The sequence below is a fragment of the Rattus rattus genome, chromosome X (assembly GCF_011064425.1).
Source record: "Rattus rattus isolate New Zealand chromosome X, Rrattus_CSIRO_v1, whole genome shotgun sequence".
NCBI lineage: Eukaryota > Metazoa > Chordata > Mammalia > Rodentia > Muridae > Rattus > Rattus rattus.
The window spans coordinates 103274940-103295169 of NC_046172.1; the positions used below are offsets into that span (position 1 = coordinate 103274940).

General features: G+C 40.7%; 1 protein-coding gene across 3 annotated transcripts; it reads right to left on the minus strand.

Moving 5' to 3' along the window:
• Nucleotides 1-296: 296 nt before the first annotated feature.
• Nucleotides 297-18366, minus strand: Upf3b (UPF3B regulator of nonsense mediated mRNA decay). 3 transcript variants are annotated; one of them, XM_032889728.1, is made up of 11 exons: nucleotides 18074-18366; nucleotides 17145-17251; nucleotides 16885-16991; nucleotides 12450-12548; nucleotides 10062-10172; nucleotides 8250-8293; nucleotides 7663-7845; nucleotides 7232-7270; nucleotides 5205-5365; nucleotides 4191-4408; nucleotides 297-1261 (listed from the first exon to the last, which is right to left on the minus strand). In XM_032889728.1, the coding sequence occupies exons 1-11, from the start codon at nucleotides 18227-18229 to the stop codon at nucleotides 1194-1196; spliced, it is 1293 nt and encodes a 430-aa protein (XP_032745619.1). In that variant the 5' UTR covers nucleotides 18230-18366; the 3' UTR covers nucleotides 297-1193. The 3 variants fall into 3 exon arrangements, with proteins under 3 accessions (XP_032745619.1, XP_032745617.1, XP_032745618.1); XM_032889726.1 differs by having other exon boundaries at nucleotides 4108-4408; nucleotides 18074-18356; XM_032889727.1 differs by lacking the exon at nucleotides 7232-7270 and having other exon boundaries at nucleotides 4108-4408; nucleotides 18074-18339.
• Nucleotides 18367-20230: the final 1864 nt, after the last annotated feature.

The window sequence follows — 20230 nt, forward strand, 5'->3', positions numbered from 1 at the left end:
AGAATAATGAACCATGATCTGACGCTCTAGTTGGTCAAAGCCTCTCCTTACCTACTAAAGGCAGAAATGAATATCATTTATCCCCTTTCAAAATTCCCAAGAACTTAAATCAGAATCAAATGTTTAACTTCTTAAAACCAACAGCTATTTAATAAAGTTGATAATCTCACTTGGCATGGGGCTGGAAAGGTTATAGCTCAGTGGCAGAATATATACAGGGCATGCTTGAGGTCCTGGGTTTCATCCCCAGCACCACATATAAGTGAGCACTTGAATAAATAAATGTAGCTTCACACTTGAATGAAGTAGAAATTTATTGACAGCATTACAAAACAAGCTAAGAATGAAAGCTGCCATGACAGGAACAGATATTGGTGTAGTTTGCTTCCTGAAGAGGGTATTCACTCAAATCATCAGACCTAAGGTAAAACAAAGACTAGATTATCAGTAACTAACCAAGGACTACATTTTATCTATTAACAGGAAAAGATGCTAAAGGCAAAAACGAGATGTTTACAAGTATTTTTGATGCTAAGTTCACAGAAGTAAAACAAGCTGTAATTACGCAAACTTCAGACACAGGATATAGATGTAACGAGACTATTTAAATCCTTTCCATCAGCCATTATTTGCTCTACCTTCTGCTCCTACTTGTGCTACAATTACATGCTTGTTGCTTCTACACTACAGAGTCAACACCAACAATGCAAAAGTTAGATCCCAACAAGACTTAGTGTGCTCCTGCTCCACTCGAACTAAGGCGCGCCAAGCCAGGATTAAGACACCTGTTGAGTTTCGAACCTGCTCTTTTTAGCTGTCATAACAAAGTTAAGCCCTTATTTGACATTTTTCACTTGCAATATCCTTGCTACCATCTTTTTCTGAGACATTAAAATTAACTTGTGGAAACTTCAGAAAACAATGAAATTGTCCTTTGATTCTGAGCCTGCAATCTTATTCTGCTTAGACACACTCCTCTGTAGTGCCCCACCAGCACAGCGACCCCTTTTCTTGTTCTCTGTTCCTCTGCCCTGAAGGCACTTCTGGACAGCATAGCCAGGTGCACTCTGGCTGCCTGGACAGTCAGGACACCTATGGCCATTTGGACTTCTCACTCCTCTCCTCCTTCTTTTCTATGGCTAATACCACTTTCCTGCTTTTTCTCCACTGGGGAATCTCCAGGCTTGATGCTGTCATCGGCGGGACAGAGTCGACTTCGGCTTCGAGCCCCTGGTTGGTAAAGCTGCATTGCTGGACGATCCTGAAACAAAACAAAATATTCATGTTATAACCCTGTGATTCTGCTTTAACACAGGGAGGGTTCCACAGCACTAATTATGCACTCATATATCCTGAGACCAAGTCATACCAGGCCAAAGATTTGGATATATGGTACATAACAGTTTCTCCTTTCCTCTCTCCTCCAAAAAAAAAAGCAAACATTTTTGGCAGGAGGGACTGAAACAAGAGCCTTGTACATGGTAGGTTAGTGCTGCACTGAGCCATATTTCCAGCCCCTTTTCTATTTATCCTGAGACAAGCTATCACTACGTGGCCCAGGCAGGCCTTGACTTTAACATCTCCTTGCCTCAGCCTTCCTGGGATTACAAGCTGTCACTACCAGCTCTAGCTGCTGCCACTTTTTATTTGAGACAGGATCTCTCAATGTAGTTTAGCAGTCCTGGAAATTCTTATGTAGTCCAGGCTGGCCTCAAGCTCACAGAGATCTGTCTCTGCCTCCTGAGTGCTGGGATTAAAGGTGTTCAACACTATGCCCAACCTGTAGTCATTTAAGAATGACTCTATACGTCTACTATGGTGACTTTTGGAGAAGTCTATTGTATAAGTTTTAAAACAATACTTTATTAATTCTTTGAGAATTTTGTACATGTATATAGTGTATTTGCCTAATTTTAAAACTATCTCAAGATCACCTAACTATTTAGGTATTAGCTAAATAAAAATTAATTGCCTCTACTTTTTTAAACTTAAAACTACAAGAATCAAGGGCTGCTTATAGCTCAGTGACAGGCGTCTAATACATTCAAAGGCCTGGGTGAAAACATCACTGAAGAAACCACAACAATTACATGCCTGTGATTCTCTACCAGTAAACTGTCTTTTGTTTGTTTGTTTGTTTTTGTTTTTGTTTTTGTTTTTTTGTAGGAGAGGGAGAACAGGGTCTAAGGTAGCCCAGGCTGACTTTCAACTTGAAATCCTCCTTCAGACATGGGCCACCATGTCCCATGCAATAAATTCACTGTAAAAATTCAAAAGTACACAAAAATATGTTTAAGTTTGGCTCAGTGGTAGAATTAGGTCTTGAATTTGATCCAGCGAAGCAAAAACTGAAAAAAATCTGCCTGCCTTACAGAAATCTACCTGCTTCTGCCTCCTGTGTTCTGGGATTCTAGGTGTGCACCACACCTAGCCTTTTATTATACGTAAGTACACTGTAGCTGTCTTCAGATACACCGGAAGAGGGCATCGGATCTCTCTCTCTTTTTTTTTTTTTCCTTTTGGAGCTGGGGACTGAACCCAGGGCCTGAACCCAGGGCCTTGCGCTTGCTAGGCAAGTGCTCTACCACTGAGCTAAATCCCCAACCACACCTAGCCTTTCAAAAAAGATTTATTTATCCTTAAATTTTAAGTGTGCGTGTGTATATATAAGTACATGCAGTTGCCCATAGTGGCTGGAGTTATGTCTGTAGAGCTGCCTGACATGGGTACTAGCAATTGAACTACAGTACTCTGAAAAAATAATATTCACCCCTTAACAGCTAAGCCATCTCTCCAGTGTTGTTATTGATACAGGGTTTCTCTACATAGCCCTGGCTTGCCCTTGGACTCAGCTAAATAGACCAGGTTGTCCCTGAACTCAGGGATCCTCCTACATCTGCCTCCCAAGTGCTAGGATAAAAGCTTGTTTTTATTATCATTTTTTGAACCTAGGGCCTCATGCAAGCTAGGCAAGCATTTTAACCACTGAGAAACACTCTCAACCCAAAGCTCATTTTTATATACCACCCATGTCTATTTTCTTTCAGAGTTTGGCTGTTGTGACAGAGGCTGTATGGCTCAAACAACCTAATCTATTTAGCAGCTGGTCTTTTCCGAAAAAAAAAAAAATTGCTGATGTCTAGCCTAGATTTGACTATTACTTTCATTTTAAATTGTTTAATTATAACTTTTTAATGCTGGGTTTTGAACATATGGTTCCAATTATGCTGCTGTCTACCACAGTACCAGCACTTAACTAATAACTGTAAAAGTAACAGAATATATATGTTCAATGAGATCAAAAAGTTATAATTTGCCAATCTGCAATCTGAGAAGATTCACAGGACAAATTGCTTTCTACAACAACCAAGGGAGAAAAAGGAGATTGTTTAAAGTTCAACCACACACTATGAACATTTGTTCACAGTCCTTATTTAAAAAGACATTAATGATGCAACGGGGAAACTCTGACTCTGAAAAATTAGGATATTAAGAAATTACCTTTGAAGCTGGGCATGGTGGCACATGCCTTTAATCTCAGCACTCAGGAGGTAGAGGCAGGTAGATCTCTGTGAGTTCAAGGCCAGCCTGGTCTACAAAATGAATTCCAAGACAACAAGGTACAAAGAGAAACCCTGTCTTGAAAACCTCCAAAAAAAAAAAAAAAAAAAAGAGCTTAACAAAAAAAGAAAACAAAAAAAGTAAAAAAAGAGAGAGAAATTACCATTGGGCTGATGAGATGGTTCATTGGGTAAGAGGACTTGCTGCCAAGCTTGACAACCTGGGTTCAATCCCTAGAACCCACCTGGTGGAAGGAGAGAACGGCTCCCACAAGTTATCCTCTGACCATCACTCATGCACTTGGACAGGTGTGTACTTAGGCACACTCATGCACACTAAAAAAAAAAACAAATGAATAAATTAGAAAAAAGAAAATGAAAATGCCACAATGGGGACTGGGGATGAAGTTCACTGGCTGAAAGCTCGCAATGATTCAATACCTAGTGAGCGTGGGGAGAGACACATTCCTTTCAATTTATACTTGTAAGAACAGGGAAAAAAATCCTCATAAAAACAACCAAGTGTAATAAAAAAAACCAGCAGCACCTTGTTCCTTATGCGATCTCTCTTAACCACTTCCTCTTTTTTTTCAATTTTTTCTAACGAGCATATTGATTCTGTATTCTCACTCTTCTTTCCTTTATCTCGAAGCATTTCTTTCTCTCTCTTCATTTCTTCTTCCTTTCGCTTAAAAGCCTTCTCTTTCTCATAGCGCTCCTTCTGCTGCTGCCTCCGGCGCTCTTCTTCCTGCCGCTTCATCCTCTCTCTTTCTCGGATCATGCGCTCCTGATCTCTTTCATAATCCCGGTCCCTATCTCTGTAATCTCTGACACTCTCGTCATCAAGCCTGTATGAAAAATAAACAAGAGGGCTGGAGACACAGTTCAGTGGGTAGAGCGCTTTGCCTAATGATGTGTGAAGTGCCCAGGGCTCAAGTCCCAGCACTACAGGCTCGAGAGCCTATCTGAAAAACAAAACAAGACAAATTAGAACAGAGCAGAACGGAATGAGGTGAGACTAAACCTTCAAGCATCCAAGACTGCAAATGCAGAAACACTGGGATTCTAAGTTGGCCATCTTATTGAGGGTGCACTTTTACAGCTGAGGAAAAAGTAGCAGTTGTTTTAGAAAATAAGAAGGAGCAGATATCAGGGCTGGAGAGCTGACTCATAAGAGCCTATCTATCGTTTTTGCAGATATTACTCAGATGGCTTATTACTGCCACTTATAACTCCAGTTACAGGAGGGTCTGACACCTTTGGCCTCCATGGGCACATGCACTCATGTGCACATAGGCACACACAAGACAGACAGACAGATACACACACACACACACACACACACACACACGCACTGAAAGCAAAGGTCATTCACCTAGCTGGAGACACAAGAATATTTGAAACCTTTGCTCCTCCTCCCTCCACTCCATATAAAGCAGTTCATCTCCTTTTTTTTGGACAAGGTCTTACTATGTAGTCTAAACTGACCTTGAAGCTAGCCATCCTCCTACCTCAGCCTGAGTGTTACTATTATAAGCTGCAAACCAGCAAATAATTGAATTCCATCCAAGTCTAGGACACGGCCATCTACATTAGTGCTACTGATGAAAGATGGCTAAGAGCCAGCTCTCACTGCTGACTGACCTCTTTGGTTTTTCATCCTTCAGTTCGACATCAGAACGCCTGGGCAGAGTATAACTGTGCCCACTGGCTCTGTCTTCATTCAGATTTTCTTTGTCCAGTCTCTTGGTTTTGTCTCTTTTATCAAGTTCCTTTTCATCTCCTTTTTCTGGTTTCCTGAGCAGCTTTTAAAGAGAAAATGTTTAATTTTTATTCTGGTACATGGGGCACTGCCTTCTGATTCTATCCAAAATCCCATAATATACTAAATATTTTAAATTTAGATTACAGAAGACCCTTTATCTCTGCCATTAGCCTCAAACTTCCAGTGAGCAGTTAAAGCCCAATAGTGATTTATCAAAAGGAAGCTACCAATGTGAAAGTGTCATCCCCCTACAGGAAGTGGTTTCATCATCCTGTGGCAATGATATCAATACTCCTTTGGTTTCAAGTCAACCTCTTTTGAAGGGGCTTTGAGACACGGTCTTAATATGTAGCCCAGGCTAGCCAGGAAATTATAATCTGCCTATATCTGTCTCCCTAGTGCTGGTTAAAAGTGTGTATCACCATACCTGGTTACAGGTCAAACTTTTAAGTGACTCGGTGTATTTTTTCTTAGTTTGTTTTTCTTATGTGTATATTCCTGGAATGCCAAATACCTTAATTACCAAAGGAGAGATCCATTGCAGGAATGATTCTTTAAGGAATGATGTTTAAGCCTGAGAACAACATATTTATGATGGTACAATCACATTGTCATTAGAGATAAATAGCAAGAATAATTTGGCGCTGGATTTTTAAAATCCAAAAGTCTTATACAATAGAATGTTGAGACTCCATCTCTATTCGGTGCCACATAAGATGCTCTTTCTGACATCATTGCTATAAAGAGGTATCATGAATACCTCTGCTAGGTGTTGGATGGGCAGTTTCTTAGACAAAACATCATAGTAAATGCATAAGAGGGTCATCTCAGGGAGACGGCATCATGCAAGTCACAAAGCAAAAGGCAAAGGAACCACACTTAAGCATGAGCTACTTCAGCACACACAGCAACTGCAAATGGGAAACCAAAATTGACACAATAAAGGTCCCAAAGCAAAATGAGGGCATATGTGCAGGTTTCATTAGAAGTGTTCTTATTTCTCTAATGAACATCTATCTACCTGTATTAGATGCCGAGATGTTCATTATTCTCATAAGAACATTAGAAGCTGTCCAGCATGGCTGGCTACCTTCCGTCTTGCTCATCATGAGAGGACTAGCAAGTCAAATAACTTGTGGTATGGCGGACAGACACTCAGCTGCAAGGAACTGAGGTGGAACATTCCCCTCTATCAGCGATGATGAGCCTAAAAAAGGCTCAGGAAACCCCAGCCCCTTTAAACTGTTGTGTTTCCAGAAAGTAGAAAAGGCGACCATGCCAATATACCCTTTCCAGGCTCTCTAGGGTCTAGTGTACTTCTCTAGGATATTTACTGCCTAATGCCATGCCCTTGGCAAGGAAGCAGAAAGGCTGAGCTTTTTCTACAAGATTTCCTCTTCCTACATGCAAGGCAGCAATAAGCATCTGCTGCTCATAGATTTCTAGATGCAAGACGGGTCACTCAGGAATCACGTGAGAGGGGAAAGCACTTAAGGCACAGTATCTGTCCACACACTTCTCCCATTGGAAGACGCATAAGAGAAGATGAGAAGGCGCTGTATATCCTGACTTTCCTCTGAATTTATATTGCTGGTACTTCTGGGTACCAGCAGAGCATCAGGGCTCCCTCTATTTTATTCTATCCTACTTTATTGAGACAGGTTCTGGACCTGCAGGCCTGGCTGGCTTCTTGAACTAAACCCTCGTGCTGTGTTGAGTCACCATGCCTAGTTTTGGGTTTCCTTTTAAAGAGAGATATCAAAAAGCTCAGCTTTTACAAAGCCCCAAGTCCATCTGTACGGGCTTTACCATGTAACACTACCACCACCACCAAAAGTTCTTATTAGCTAAGACCTGAGTGTATGACATGATACTAGGTGCTCTGTATCATGTACTTGATCCTTACATTTTTCTGATTCACAGCTTGTAACAGAAACCTGTGTACCTGAAGACAGTGGAAAACAAACAGATGAGGCAACTTCATGTATCATTTATGAAAGAAAAGCTGAATAAAACCCCAAATTCATGCAAGCCACACCTAAGTCCTTCTTTACCAGGAACTGAGAGACTAGTGACCCACATACCAAACATTACTAGTGACTTAAGCAAACAGGTCTGCAATGGAGGATGATAGATAGCATTGGGTAAAGTATTGAATCCTTCTAGGGCATCTTAAGCTTAAAACTTAATACTATTGGCACGACAGGAAATGTATTTCTGTACACCGCCCCCCGCCCCAGTGCAAAACCAAAAGCAAACGTGCCGCAACAAGAGGCTCATGCACACAGACGCATGCAGTTCTCAGAGGCATGCAGTCAGCTCCTGTTACTTTCATACCTTAATCTTTGGTTCATCCCTTATCTTTTCCCTTTCTGGAATTCTTTCTATCTTCTTTAGTTTTTCTATATCTTTTCTTTTACGTTTCTCCTCTTCTTTCCATTTTCTTCTCTCTTCTTCTCTTTGTCTTTTCCTCTCTATTTCCCGTCTCCTCCTCTCTTCTCTCTTTTCTTCTCTCATTCTCTAGAAATAACAACACAACCCTTTTGATTACAAACATGCCAAAACCCCAATTAAACCCAAAGGCAGTTTGGGTACCTGCTAACCTATCTGACTTCTTTCCTTCTTTCTTCATTGTCCTTACTACCCATTCTCTTGAGAATCAAGACCAGAATCTGCTCCTCCTATTCTCTTTGTACACCTCAAGGCGTTCAGGGTACTGCAAATGTCTCTAGGACGGCAAAGCTCTCTCCAGGTCTGCAGGGTAAACCTCTAGGCCCACAACTGCCTTGAATAAGATGGCCGAAGAAGCTTGAAGGGCTAACTGGGGAAGGGAGCCATGTTTCCTGTAGGATTCCAAGGCTCTCGAATGTTCATTCATTGTAAACCAATAAAGAGCCAAGACAACTACCAAAATGAACACTTACCTGCTTGTTCTTCAGGAAGCTCAAAAGTGGGGTTGTCCTTTTAGCTATAAAGCATAAGCAGATTATTAATCAACCCTGGAAAGAAATCTGGTTTTCATCATCCCCTACTACCCTTACCCACTCAGGATGGGGAAATTACACCCCTTACAAAATCTACAACTGCATTAACTCAACCAAGTTTTATAGTATTCTATTTCAAATTGCAGGCTTAAAATAATTTTTTAACTGTGGATAAAACCAGGTGTTGGCACACGCCTGTGGACACAAGAAGATCAGGAGTTGAGACCATCCCTGGCTATATGGCTATAAGGTTTGTGTCTAGCTTGGACACATGAGACCCTCTCAAGAAAGAAAGAAGGAGGGAGGGAGGAAGGGAAAAGGAAAAAAAGAGAGAAAAGTAGTGAATTAGTTCCCACTGAATACTGAAGTGTTTATGAGTCATTTGTAACTGGTAAGAAGTAAGTAAGGACAGTCTTATCATACAGGAAGGAGCGTGTTTGTTCAACTGGACAAAACCTGATCATTCGGATGCCCTAATCTAACTCTAGGAACTTATTCTAAGGAAGTGATCAGATATGAGTTTATTCTGCATATTCATTAATAGAAATGTTTCAGAAATTTATTTAAGGAGGTTAAGAGCAAGTACTGCTATTCCAGAGGACCTGAGTTCAATTCTCAGTATCGACATCAGGTAGCTCAGAGCCTCGGAGTTCACAGTAACTCACGCTCTAAACAATCTGAAGTCTCTGGCCTCCCTAGGAATCAGCACTCATGTGCATACCCTCCTCCAGCACGCATAAACATCATTAAAAGAGTAAAAATGGATCAGATATGGCGGCACACTAGGAGATAGAGGCAGGCAGATCTCTGAGAGTTTAAGGCCAGCCTGGTCTACATACCAAGTCCCAGGACAGCCAGGGCTACACAGATAAACCCTATCTCAAAACAATAAACAAACAAAAAACCAAGCAAAATAAAAATGAGTTTTTAAAAAGAAATTTATTTAAGTTCAGTTTTCAACGTTCTGAACAATGATATTAACCTTGATGGCATCTTTTTGAACACAACTTTTGAAAATTTTTCTTTTTGTTTATTTAGATCTAGGGTCTAATATGGCTCAGGATGGTCTGGTCTTTGTAACTGAAGATGTTCTTAACCCCTGATCTTTCTGCCTCTATCCCCCAAGTGCTGGAATTACAAGGGTATGCCACCATTACAATCTTTTTTGGTTTGATTTGGTTTGGTTTGGTTTCTTTACTCACTAAATTGCCCAACTGGCCACAAGCAAACTACAGCCCAGGCAGACCTTAACTTTCCATCCTCCTGAGTGGCTAGGATTATGGAACAAATTTCTGGGATAAATTCCTAGGGGTGGAAATCCTTGGTCAAACTCTATATCAGTAGTTAGAATTGGTTGCTTAGAACAAACATCTGAACTGAAATTTCTCAGATTTTCAGTTTTATAGTAATGAATTTGAGCTGTTAGATTACCAGGTCAAGCTTTCAGAATAAACCTACTATTAGGAGACAATTGTTCTTCAAAGACTTACCTTTGGCTAGGAATCCTGTAACAAGCTTTAAACTCAGCATACTTATTACCACAGCTGTATAACACTAAGAAAGCCACTAGAATCTTGTCTTATGGATGCAGTGTCCCCATCCTGTGAGGTAGGTGTTACTGTATGCATTCAAGTAGAAGCAGTGAAGAGAATGAATTCAAGATCCCACAACTGCCAAACTATGCAGGAGGAGACAAGACTTTAGTAGTCTTAGAACCAAAAAGCCATTGGCCAAAATCCTTTTCCTACTTACCTATTAATTCTCGATTTTTGGCTTCAATTTCTTCCAGCAATGTCTCTGGAGTAGATGTCATTTTCTCATTGTCTGTGGCATAACTCTCCAAAAATTTTCTGTATTCTGGATCTAAATAAACATTTAAGGAACCAGAAAATAGAGACTTTAGACAACAAAAAGGAACTATTAGCTGGGATAAGTATTTCTCTTAGAAGTACGGCATTTCGTCTACTATATGGAAGATTTTTAAAAAACTGAGCACATTGGGGGTTGGGGATTTAGCTCAGTGGTAGAGCGCTTGCCTAGCAAAAGCAAGGCCCTGGGTTCGGTCCCCAGCTCCGAAAAAAAAAAAAAGAAAAAAAGAAAAAAAAAAAAAACTGAGCACATTGACAAGAGGCGGCAGACTGCTCCAGGCCTGGGTTGCAGCTCAGTTGGAGAGCACTTACTTGGCATGGGTGAGGGGTTAGTTTTGAGTCTCCAGAGTCTCAGGAGATAAAAACTAAGACTTCTGCAAATCAAGAGCCACAGTTATAGGAGAAATGGGAATTATAGAGTAATTAACAGCACGTGAAGCTTAATATGTACATGGGCATAACACACTTTAGGAACAGTCAACATAGGAGAGTGAGGTGTTCCAAAAAGATAATTGGAGGGCAAGTCCTAGACATGGCTTTGGAGAGCATGGTGATTCCTCCAGTCCATTCCTAGATACCTCTGTGCTAAGAAAGGGAGAGAAATACACCTGAGCTATTTTGTTTGGTCTTCCACATTTAATATCTGTACTATCATCAAAAAAGAGCTGTGCTGTCAAGTCCTCACTGTTTTATAAAGTACCTGTTAGAGTAACAAAAGACAGAAATTCAACAAAGTGATTCTAAAAGTTCAATCTGACAGAAAAATATTGGCTGGTGGCTGGATAGATGGCTGAACAGTTGAGAACAGTAGCTGGACTCTCAGAGGACCCAGGTTCAAGTCCCAGAACCTAATGGTACCTCACAGTATTCTCTCTCTCTAATTCTAAGGGATGAGGTACCCTCTTCTAGCCTCTGAGGTGCATGCATGTGGTATATAGATATACAAACAGGCAGACACCCACACACATAAGAAATAAAACTAAAAATTACTGAAGCTAAATCCTTATCTAATACAGGAGTCATACAACAGTTAGCCAATATAATGTTACCAAAATCGCAAAATCTAGAATTAGTTTTGCCTTAGATGGAAATTATTTCAGTTTTCCATTCCCAAATTTCTCTTTAGCCTAAGAATTCCATGTATTGTTAACTACATATTCAAAGCCTGGGAGATCAGACTGGCAATTTGAGTTGCTTTACATGAAGTTACTTGGGATAAGGCTTTTTTTCTTTTTTTTGGGGGGGGGGATGTTTCAAGATGGTTTAGATAGTACAGACATCTACTGTCAAACCTGATGACCTGAGTTCAATCCCTAGGACCCAAACAGTAGAAGGGAAGGACCAAGTCCTCCATGCTGTCCTCTGAACTCTACACTTATGCATTCCCCCCACCCCCACTACATACACCAATTAAAAAAAAAAGTTTTGGGGGGCTAGAGAGATGTCTCATTAGTTAAGAGTACCGACTGCTTTTGGACCAGGGTTTAATACTAAGCACCCACATAGTAGTTCCTAATTGCCTATACTCCAGTTCCAGGGGACATAATGTCCTCTTCTGATTTCTACTTTCACCAGGCACACAAATGCTACATAGACATACATGCAGGCAAATTACTCATATACATAAATAAAAGCAAATCTCAAAAAATTGTACAAAGCTTTCTACCAAAGGTCAAACCTTGTTTTAGAACACAGAAAGTCAAATCATGGCAACAGTAGGGGGTTGCAAGGAGCACTTATTAGTCTTTAAAAACTGATTTTTCTTACCATTTTCTTTTCAAAACATTTTATGTATTTTTTTTAAATTGTAGAAGTGTTGTCTGCATGTACACCTACATGCCAGTAGGGGACATGAGATCCCTTTATAGATGGTTGTGAGGCACCATGTGGTTGCTGGGAATTGAACTCAGACCTTTGGAAGAACAGCCAGCGTTCTTAACTTCTTAAGCACTGAACCACCTGAGCTGCCCTTTCTTAGCATTTTCTAATCAGAAGACTCAGAGTGATTTACTGCTCAGTGGTTAAGACTAGATTGCTCAGTGGTTGAGGAATGAAACACCAACAGCCAAAGAGAACAGAAACACTGGAAAACCCACACCCACTGCTGTTAACAGCTTCCATAAGCATAAGATTTCTCATTAACTTTATCTGTATGTTTTCTAATTTAACATACTAGAGTCTAACTCACAAGGACATCATGCAAAAGAACTAAAAACTAAAGTGGATAGCTAAAAGCCGACAATGGTAGTATATAACTGGAGCTATACTGTACCATCCTCGATAGTCCCAACTTTTGTATCTCTTTTCTTAATCTTCTTTTTTGCAGCTTTTTGAAATGGTGCAAATTCTACTATAGCATGATATTCCTGACCTGTTTAGGAAAAAAAATACCATTCTTGCTTTAACAATGAAGATGTCAAAAAAGATGTATAAGCAAATCAACCTGTTTTTTTAGACCTACTTCGATGACAGTCATTTGAATAATCTCCCAAAGGCCAACACCCTTACTAGAGTAACATAGAGTAACTACAGAATTAACTCTGATAACATAATTAAACATACGACAGCAGACTTAGGGAGTAGTATGTACCTACAGTCTCAACTACTGGGAAGACTGAGGCAGGAATATTGCTTAAACCCAAGAATTTCAGACCAGCACACAAACATCCTATCACAATCAACAACAGCAACAGATAAATAAAACGGAGCAGAGAAGTCAATGTTCCCTGAAATTCAACTTCTAAAATGTGGTGTTTTGATATGTGAAAAGACATTCTACAATTTAATTTTCATTAATGTATATATTAGAACTTAAAATAGTGGCTCTTGTTGATAAGTGCTAACACTGGTAAGGTGAAAGCAAGAGGGCCATGAGTTCAAGGCCAGCCTGGGCTGCCTAGCAAGCTCCTGTCTCACAAATCCTAAATAATCTAGCAAACATTAGATATCCCTTACATAAGCAAACTCTAAGAAAAACTATTTTTGCAAGTAGGACACTTCATGTAGCCACAGCCAGCCTCAAACTTGCTATGTAGTTAAACTATCTTAAGACCCTGATCCCCTTGCCCCTACCCTCCGAACTCTGGGGTTACAAGCATGTAATTCCCAGCTAGAAGTAAATCTAAAGACAGAAGCTTCATGTAGAGGCACATGCTGGTCATCCCAGTACTCATGACGAAGACCATTAGTTTGAGGCCACTGTTGGAGAGTGAGACCCTGTCTGGGGATCTAGGAGATACTAATGGTTTAGAGTTAGTTGTAGGATGACAACTAATGAGTATGGGGTTTCTCATTGGGATGATGATCCAGTCTAAAATTAGGTTGTGGTGATGGTTACACAACTCTATGAACAAATGAAAAATCAAAGGGGTAGATTTTGCTAGGCAGTAGTGGCAAATTCCTTTGGTCTCAGCAGAAAAGAGGCAGATCTCTGAGTTCAAGGCCAGTCTGGTCCAGAGTGAATTCCAGAACTGTAGAACAACAAAAAAAAAACTCTATCTATAAAAAAAATGTGGGACTGGGGAGATACCTCAGAGATTAAGAGCACTGACTGCTCTTCCAAAGGTCCTGAATTCAATTCCCAGCAACCACATGGTGGCTCACAACCATTTATTTTTTTTCTTTTTTTTCAAGAGCTGGGGACCCAAACAGGGCCTTGCACTTGCTAGGCAAGCGCTCTACCACTGAGCTAAATCCCCAACCCTCCGACCATTTATAATGAGATCTGTACCCTCTTCTGACTTGCAGGCATACATGAAGGCAGAAAAAACACTATATACATAATAAATATTTTTTAAAGATTTATTATACAGTGTAGTTGTTTTCAGATACACCAAAGAAAGCAACAGATCTCATTACAGATGGTTGTGAGCCACCATGTGGTTGCTGGGATTTGAACTCAAGACTTCTGGAAGAGCAGTCAGTGCTCTTAACCACTGAGCCATCTCTCCAGCCCATAATAAATCTTTTTAAAAAGTGAGTTTTATTATGTGTAAATTGTGTCTTCATAAAGCTATTTTTGTGAATAAGGTACCAATGTGAGTTTGACAGATGAAATTAACTTCATTATAGCAATCATTTCACAGCATATGCATAATCAAGTTATCATATTACACAGCATTCAGAAAAGAGAGACAGGAAGTTCAAGGCTGGCCTGGTCTACACAGAGAAATTGTTTCAAAAAGTCAGGACAAAGGAAAATGAAACCCTGAAAGGGCTACAGATTGCACATATTGTATGATTCTGTTGAAATGAAATGCCCAAGTAGGGAAATCCATAGAGACAAAGTAGATCAGTGTGGCTGCCAGGGCTGAAGGGGAGGTAGGAGAAACAGCTACCAGATACGGGGTTCTCTGGGGATGAGGAGACACTGCAGAAGTAGTAGTGATGGTTGCAGAAGTTTGTGAATATACTAACCCCATTAAGTTTGCACTTACAGATGGTGAATTTTATGATGTATAAATTATAGTTCAATGAAAATTGACTGTTAAAAGAAGATATACTAGATCACTCCCACCAAGCAGTGTCATACAAGGTACACAATACTATCTTGTCTTCAGTGGTACATGGACATTAACTAGAATAAAGTAAGAACTGGAGTTGGGTTGGGCGGCATATACTTGTAATCCTAGTACTCAGAAGATGAAGGCAAGAGGAGGAGAAATCCAAAGCCGGACTAGGTAGCAAAGCCACATCATGAGGGAAACATGGTTATGGAAATCCTAGAATGCAGAACCAGATGAGTAACTACTATATATTTGAAGAGTAGAAAAAAACAGATGAAAGGACTGTGAAATTGGGGGAGACAGACTGGGGAAACAAACAAAAAAGAAAACCAGAACCGAGGTGAGGCGAGGCAATGGAGGGCTATGACTTGGAAGTTTTGTTTCATAACTATCAGTTTAAATCATCTTTTCAAAAGGGTTAATTTCAAGTTTGGTATATAGCTCACTGGTAAAGGCATGGCCTAGTATGTGAGAATCCCCAGGTCTAATCCTTAGTATAGTGGGTGCATGCAAGTGTGCACACACACATGTACACACACACACACACACACACACACACACACACACACACACACGAGGATTTTATGGCAATTAAGTTGAATTATACAGAAATAGAAAAACAGAAACCCTTGCAAAAGATGCTGACTGTCTGTATATTACCTGGTGAGAACACAATGTAAAGTATAGATAAGTCTCAAAAAAGCCCTAGAAGTCTCAGAAAAAAACTACATTTTAGGTGCTGGAGTGATGGCTCAGTGATTAAGAGTACTTCTTACTCTTAGATCTGGATTCAATTCCTAGCACCCACATCGCAGCTCACAAGCATCTGTAACTCTCCAGTCCAAGTAATCTGATGCCCTTGTCTGGCCTCTATAGGGAACAGGCATGAACAGGCAACACCCATACACATAAAATACTTTAAAAAATAAACACAATAAATGTAACTGTAAAAAAAAAATCTACAGCAGACTGGTGAGAGGGCTCAGTGTGTGAGGGCACTTGCCACCAAGGTTGATGATCTGAGTTCAACTCCCGAGACCCTCATAGTGGAAGGGAGACTAAGGATTCCATAGCCTGATGACACACAAAATAAACACATTTATGTAATAAAATTGATTAAGAAAATAATAAGTTGATAAGACATCACTTAGATGGAAGGGATAAAAAATGAAAATATTATACATCTTGGATCACTGAAGTTAAATAAGAAATCATTGTCATCTACTAGAATAAAAATGCTGGTCAGGAAAAGATAGCCAGTTTGGGAAATTTGATAATTAGGCAAGAGTAAGAATGTAGCAAAGAGTGACTTTTAGCAAGTAAGAGACCCTTATTTGACCCTAAGTGTACACAAGTTGGACAGGCACAGTTGTCAAGTCTCAACTTGTATAGGCATATTCCATAACAAGGATTTAATATTTGCAAACTTAGAGTAATTGAGGAAATAAAAACAGACAGGAACCCCCACATCACTTGTCCATGATCATAAAACCAAATGAGAGCTGGCAAATGGCAACTTGAATACATTGTAGCTAAATATTGCAAATACCAGATAGCAAATAACAAGCGAGACAGGAATTCAGTCAGAAACCTGTCACTGTTACAAACTGTGTATCTTGGATCCCAAGAATTTGTGTGTTCCTGTTTGTTGCTGATGCTGGGGATTGAACCCAAGGTCTCAGACATAATCAATCATTGCATTACATCTCCAGCCTGGAAGATCAAACTTGATACTTTAGTTATATGCAACTTTGTGAGAAAGGTAAACAGTATCCTAACTGAGGACTGGCAACAAACGTTATTAATCAGTAGCTTTGAAACAGAAAGTCAACATTTAAAACAAGTTTAAAGTATCACATAAGGAGAAAGCAGTGGCAATTTCATTCACTGGATCAAAGTAAAGAAACAGTAAATTAGTAAAAATATCTCAGAGTTATAAAAATTCTTTCAGTGTTGCACATTTTATCTTAAAGAAGTTTAGAAAAAGTAGCTACCTAGGCATGCTCTCCCCAACCCCTTCCTCCCTCTCCGCAACCTTCTCTCTTTTCTTCTCTCTCCAGGGTCATTTCTAGACTGGCCTCAAACTTGAAGTCATCCTCCTGCCTCTGCCACTAGCGCTCTGATTACAGGCATGCATCACAAGTGGCTGTACACATTCTCTTAAACATAACAATGGCAAACTCTCCTGAATTGTATACTCACCTTTATTGTCAAGGAATACATAGCCATCAAATCGGTCCCTGAATAAAAGAATGTCCTCTTGGTTTTTAAAGTTGATATATGCTCTGGCATACATATGAGGATAAAGACTGTAGAGGGGAAAGCAATGATGTGAATATGGTTGCAGGTCTGGCTGAATTGCAAACATGTATATATTAAAGACACTAGCTCAAAAAAACAAAAAGGATAAAGAGAAAGAAAGACTGTTTTGCACCCCCGTTTAATTTTTTTTTTTTTTTTACCTAGTATCATTGGAAAAAAACTCAAAATAATCATGCTCTGGCATAGGTTGAAGATGTTCCTGAAGCTGCTCCTTGGTCAGAGTGGGAGGTAATCTTCGAATTACGACCTTAGGAAATGAATGGAGAAAGTAAAATCAGTACATAGCAACGAAGTTTCTGACGTACCATGGCTTCTGATAATCGGCTTAAAAAGACAAAGACACTTATAAAACCACTGAAAATATCCTTCAGCCCAGTGCTCTGAATTACTCAAAGGTATAGATAGCGTGGGTCTATACAAACTCCTGGAAATGAAAACTGTCTGAGGCTAGAACAATCCCAGGTTCTGTTCTTAAATGGAGTTTAAAATCCATTTCGTCCGAATCTGTTGGTAAAAAGGCAGACGAATCCTGGTCTTTTGTGGGAGTCACGAAATTTTATCTCTCACACGTCTAACGTGCGCTAAATGAACTCCCCTCCTCATTCTGCTTAACACACAGAAAACATTTACCCATCGCCCTCCATCGGTCCGCTCTTCCAGGTCATCAGTTCCCTTAACGTGCTCCCCCAACTCGCCTCCATTAACACTTACACTACAATAACTCCCGCCCCTAAACCCTGGTGTCGCAAGGTCTATTTAGCAATTCAAACCAATTAAAGTTCCCCTATCTTTACTGCCGCTCCCCTCTCCCATAGCCTCCCGAAAGTCGCAGCCCTGACCTAAACCCTTCTCATCTGGGAACCGTCCCTTTCCCTCACCCCACACTTCAGGGGCTTTACCAGAACCTGTTAATCCCATTTCCACCAGCTCCTGAGACGGAGCGAAGCAATTTCCATTCAGTTAGAAACAGAAGAGATACCCGGGTGAGGAAGAGAACAGCCCCGTTCCCAGCCATCATCCCCAATCACTGTACACGTCCTGCCCTCTCATGCTACCAGCCTATAAGCACCTTGCTCAAAGCTTCTTTCTTGTCCCTGTTGCGATCTTGCCTATCGTCCCCTTTGGCGCCTTCTGCGGTAGCGCCAATGCAGCCGCCTGTGGCGCCTTGAGGCGTTAACAGGGTCACTCGTTTCTCCTTAGGCCTATGATCTTTTTCTTCCTTCATGGCCACGGTGACGCTCTTAAGAGCGGTGGCACAGCTGCTAAGCCGTTACGCCGGGCACCTATGACTCTAGGGTAGAGCCCTCAGGAGCTCCGCCCACAACAAATAGCCCTAGTGATAAGCAGAGCCCCGCGTTCCATTGGGCTCCCCGAGATCTCGCGAGAGTTCAAGGCACCCGGTTTCACTCAGGGTTAAGGTTCTAACACCTGACCTTTACTTCCCGCCTGCCTAAGTCCCGTTGCTGCCCAATCCCCTAGCGGCCCAGATTCCCTCGGGGCCCGCCCCTTAGCGCGTCATTAGCAACTTCGCCATCTTGTCTAGAAACGACTCTTTCCTGGACTACAACTCCCAGCATGCAAAGCAGCTACCATTTAGGATTAGAAATGTGGGCATCATCCAGATGTCCATTAAGATTTTTAAGTATATGTGATCTTTTAATCTTAAAAGTTTAGTGATTTTTTCAAGATAAAAAGTACCATAAAGATTTTAAGTATATATAATCTCTTAATCTTTAAAAGTTTAGTGCTTTTTTTTCCAGATAAAAAAATACCCACTGGGGTTGGGGATTTAGCTCAGCGGTAGAGCGCTTGCCTAGGGAGCGCAAGGCCCTGGGTTCGGTCCCCAGCTCCGAAAAAAAAAATACCCACAAGGTTTTGAGCCACATGAGGTAGATCGAGTTCTGGGGAACCTGAAGAGGAGGATCACGGCAAATTCAAAGTCTGGTCTAAATAGCAAGTTTCAGGCAAATTAGTGCTAGATAGTGGAAACTTGTATCGACCAAACAATCAGCAGGTAAATAAATAGATAAGTAAAAGCTTTTTAAAACTGAAGTACACTTTCAGAGGCATTAGGATTTACAGATACTCTAGAAGCACACAAGACACTAATTTCAATGAATTACAACCAAAATGTATGAAATTTGTTTTCACCACCTTTCTTTCTTTTTCTAATTAAAGAATTCTCTCCTGGTATTGGTATCTAACAGGAAGGGGAGAGGAAAATATCCAACCGGATTTTGTTCACTTTCTTCCCTTTGAGAAAGGTCCAATGCCCATTAACAGTTGAATGGACAAGCAAGATGTGATACATCCACAGAATGAAGTGTTATGTCGTGGTAGTGACCAGTTGGTGCATGCCATAAATTTGAGCAATAAAACGAACTATTAACCAAGTGTGGTGGCGTGTTCCCTGCTTTGGGGAAGCTGAGGCAGGATGGTCATAAATTCTAGGTCAGATTGAGATATCCAACAAGATGTTTTCTGTAGATGGAAGGAGGGAGGGGATGAAGAAAGGAAGACAAGAATAAAGCATGTTGTTAGTGAGTCCACCTGAAGGAAGGGGGGAGTCTCCAGGGCAGTTTGCTGGTGCCCAAAGAAGACAGGGCACTGACTGGGCCCGGTGTGGCAGGTTCCTGATCGTGGCAGGTGGTTCTCAGCACTGTGATTAAAAAGAACCATGGTGTGTTGCAATTAAAGAAAGAGTGGGAGAGCAAACTTCCCTCACCTATATTCTGCACTAACCTGAGAACTAAAATTTTGCTACTACAAAGGATGACCTTTATCTGAAGTTGACCAGATCCTGTAACTTTGGTCTTTCTTGTAGCCCTGTATTTTTTTGTGGGGAAAAAAAGATCTGAAACCAGCATATTTATGTGTCAGGTAGACAGAGGTAAATAAGTGTGGTGGCAGATAGTAGTAGTAGTCATAGCTACTACTCCCAGCTACTGAGTCACAAGTTCACTGAGCTCACCCATCTGAGCAACAAACTAAAATTTCATTGTTCTCCCCAAGAGACATTTGTTTGCTTTTTGTTTCTTTGTTTTTTCAAGACAGTGAGACAGGGTTTCTCTGCGTAGCCTTGGCTGTCCTGGCCAAGGACTCTGGAGAACAACCTGGCCTTGAACTCCAAGATTAGCTTGCATCTGTCTCTGGAGTCCTGGAACTAAAGGTTGTGTGTCACTAATGCCCGGCATGAGACAACATTTATTAACACTTATTTTGTTTT

Bases quoted from the DNA above. Each gene is read 5' to 3' on its own strand.
- Upf3b (XM_032889726.1), bottom strand. From the start codon at position 18,229: ATGAAGGAAGAAAAAGATCATAGGCCTAAGGAGAAACGAGTGACCCTG. The intron at 7,846-8,249 runs GTAAGTGTTCAT...TGTTATTTCTAG, and splicing joins GCTTCCTGAAGAACAAGCAG to AGAATGAGAGAAGAAAAGAG. The intron at 5,366-7,231 runs GTAAGGATCAAG...TCTCTTTAAAAG, and splicing joins AAGCTGTGAATCAGAAAAAT to CTGCTCAGGAAACCAGAAAA.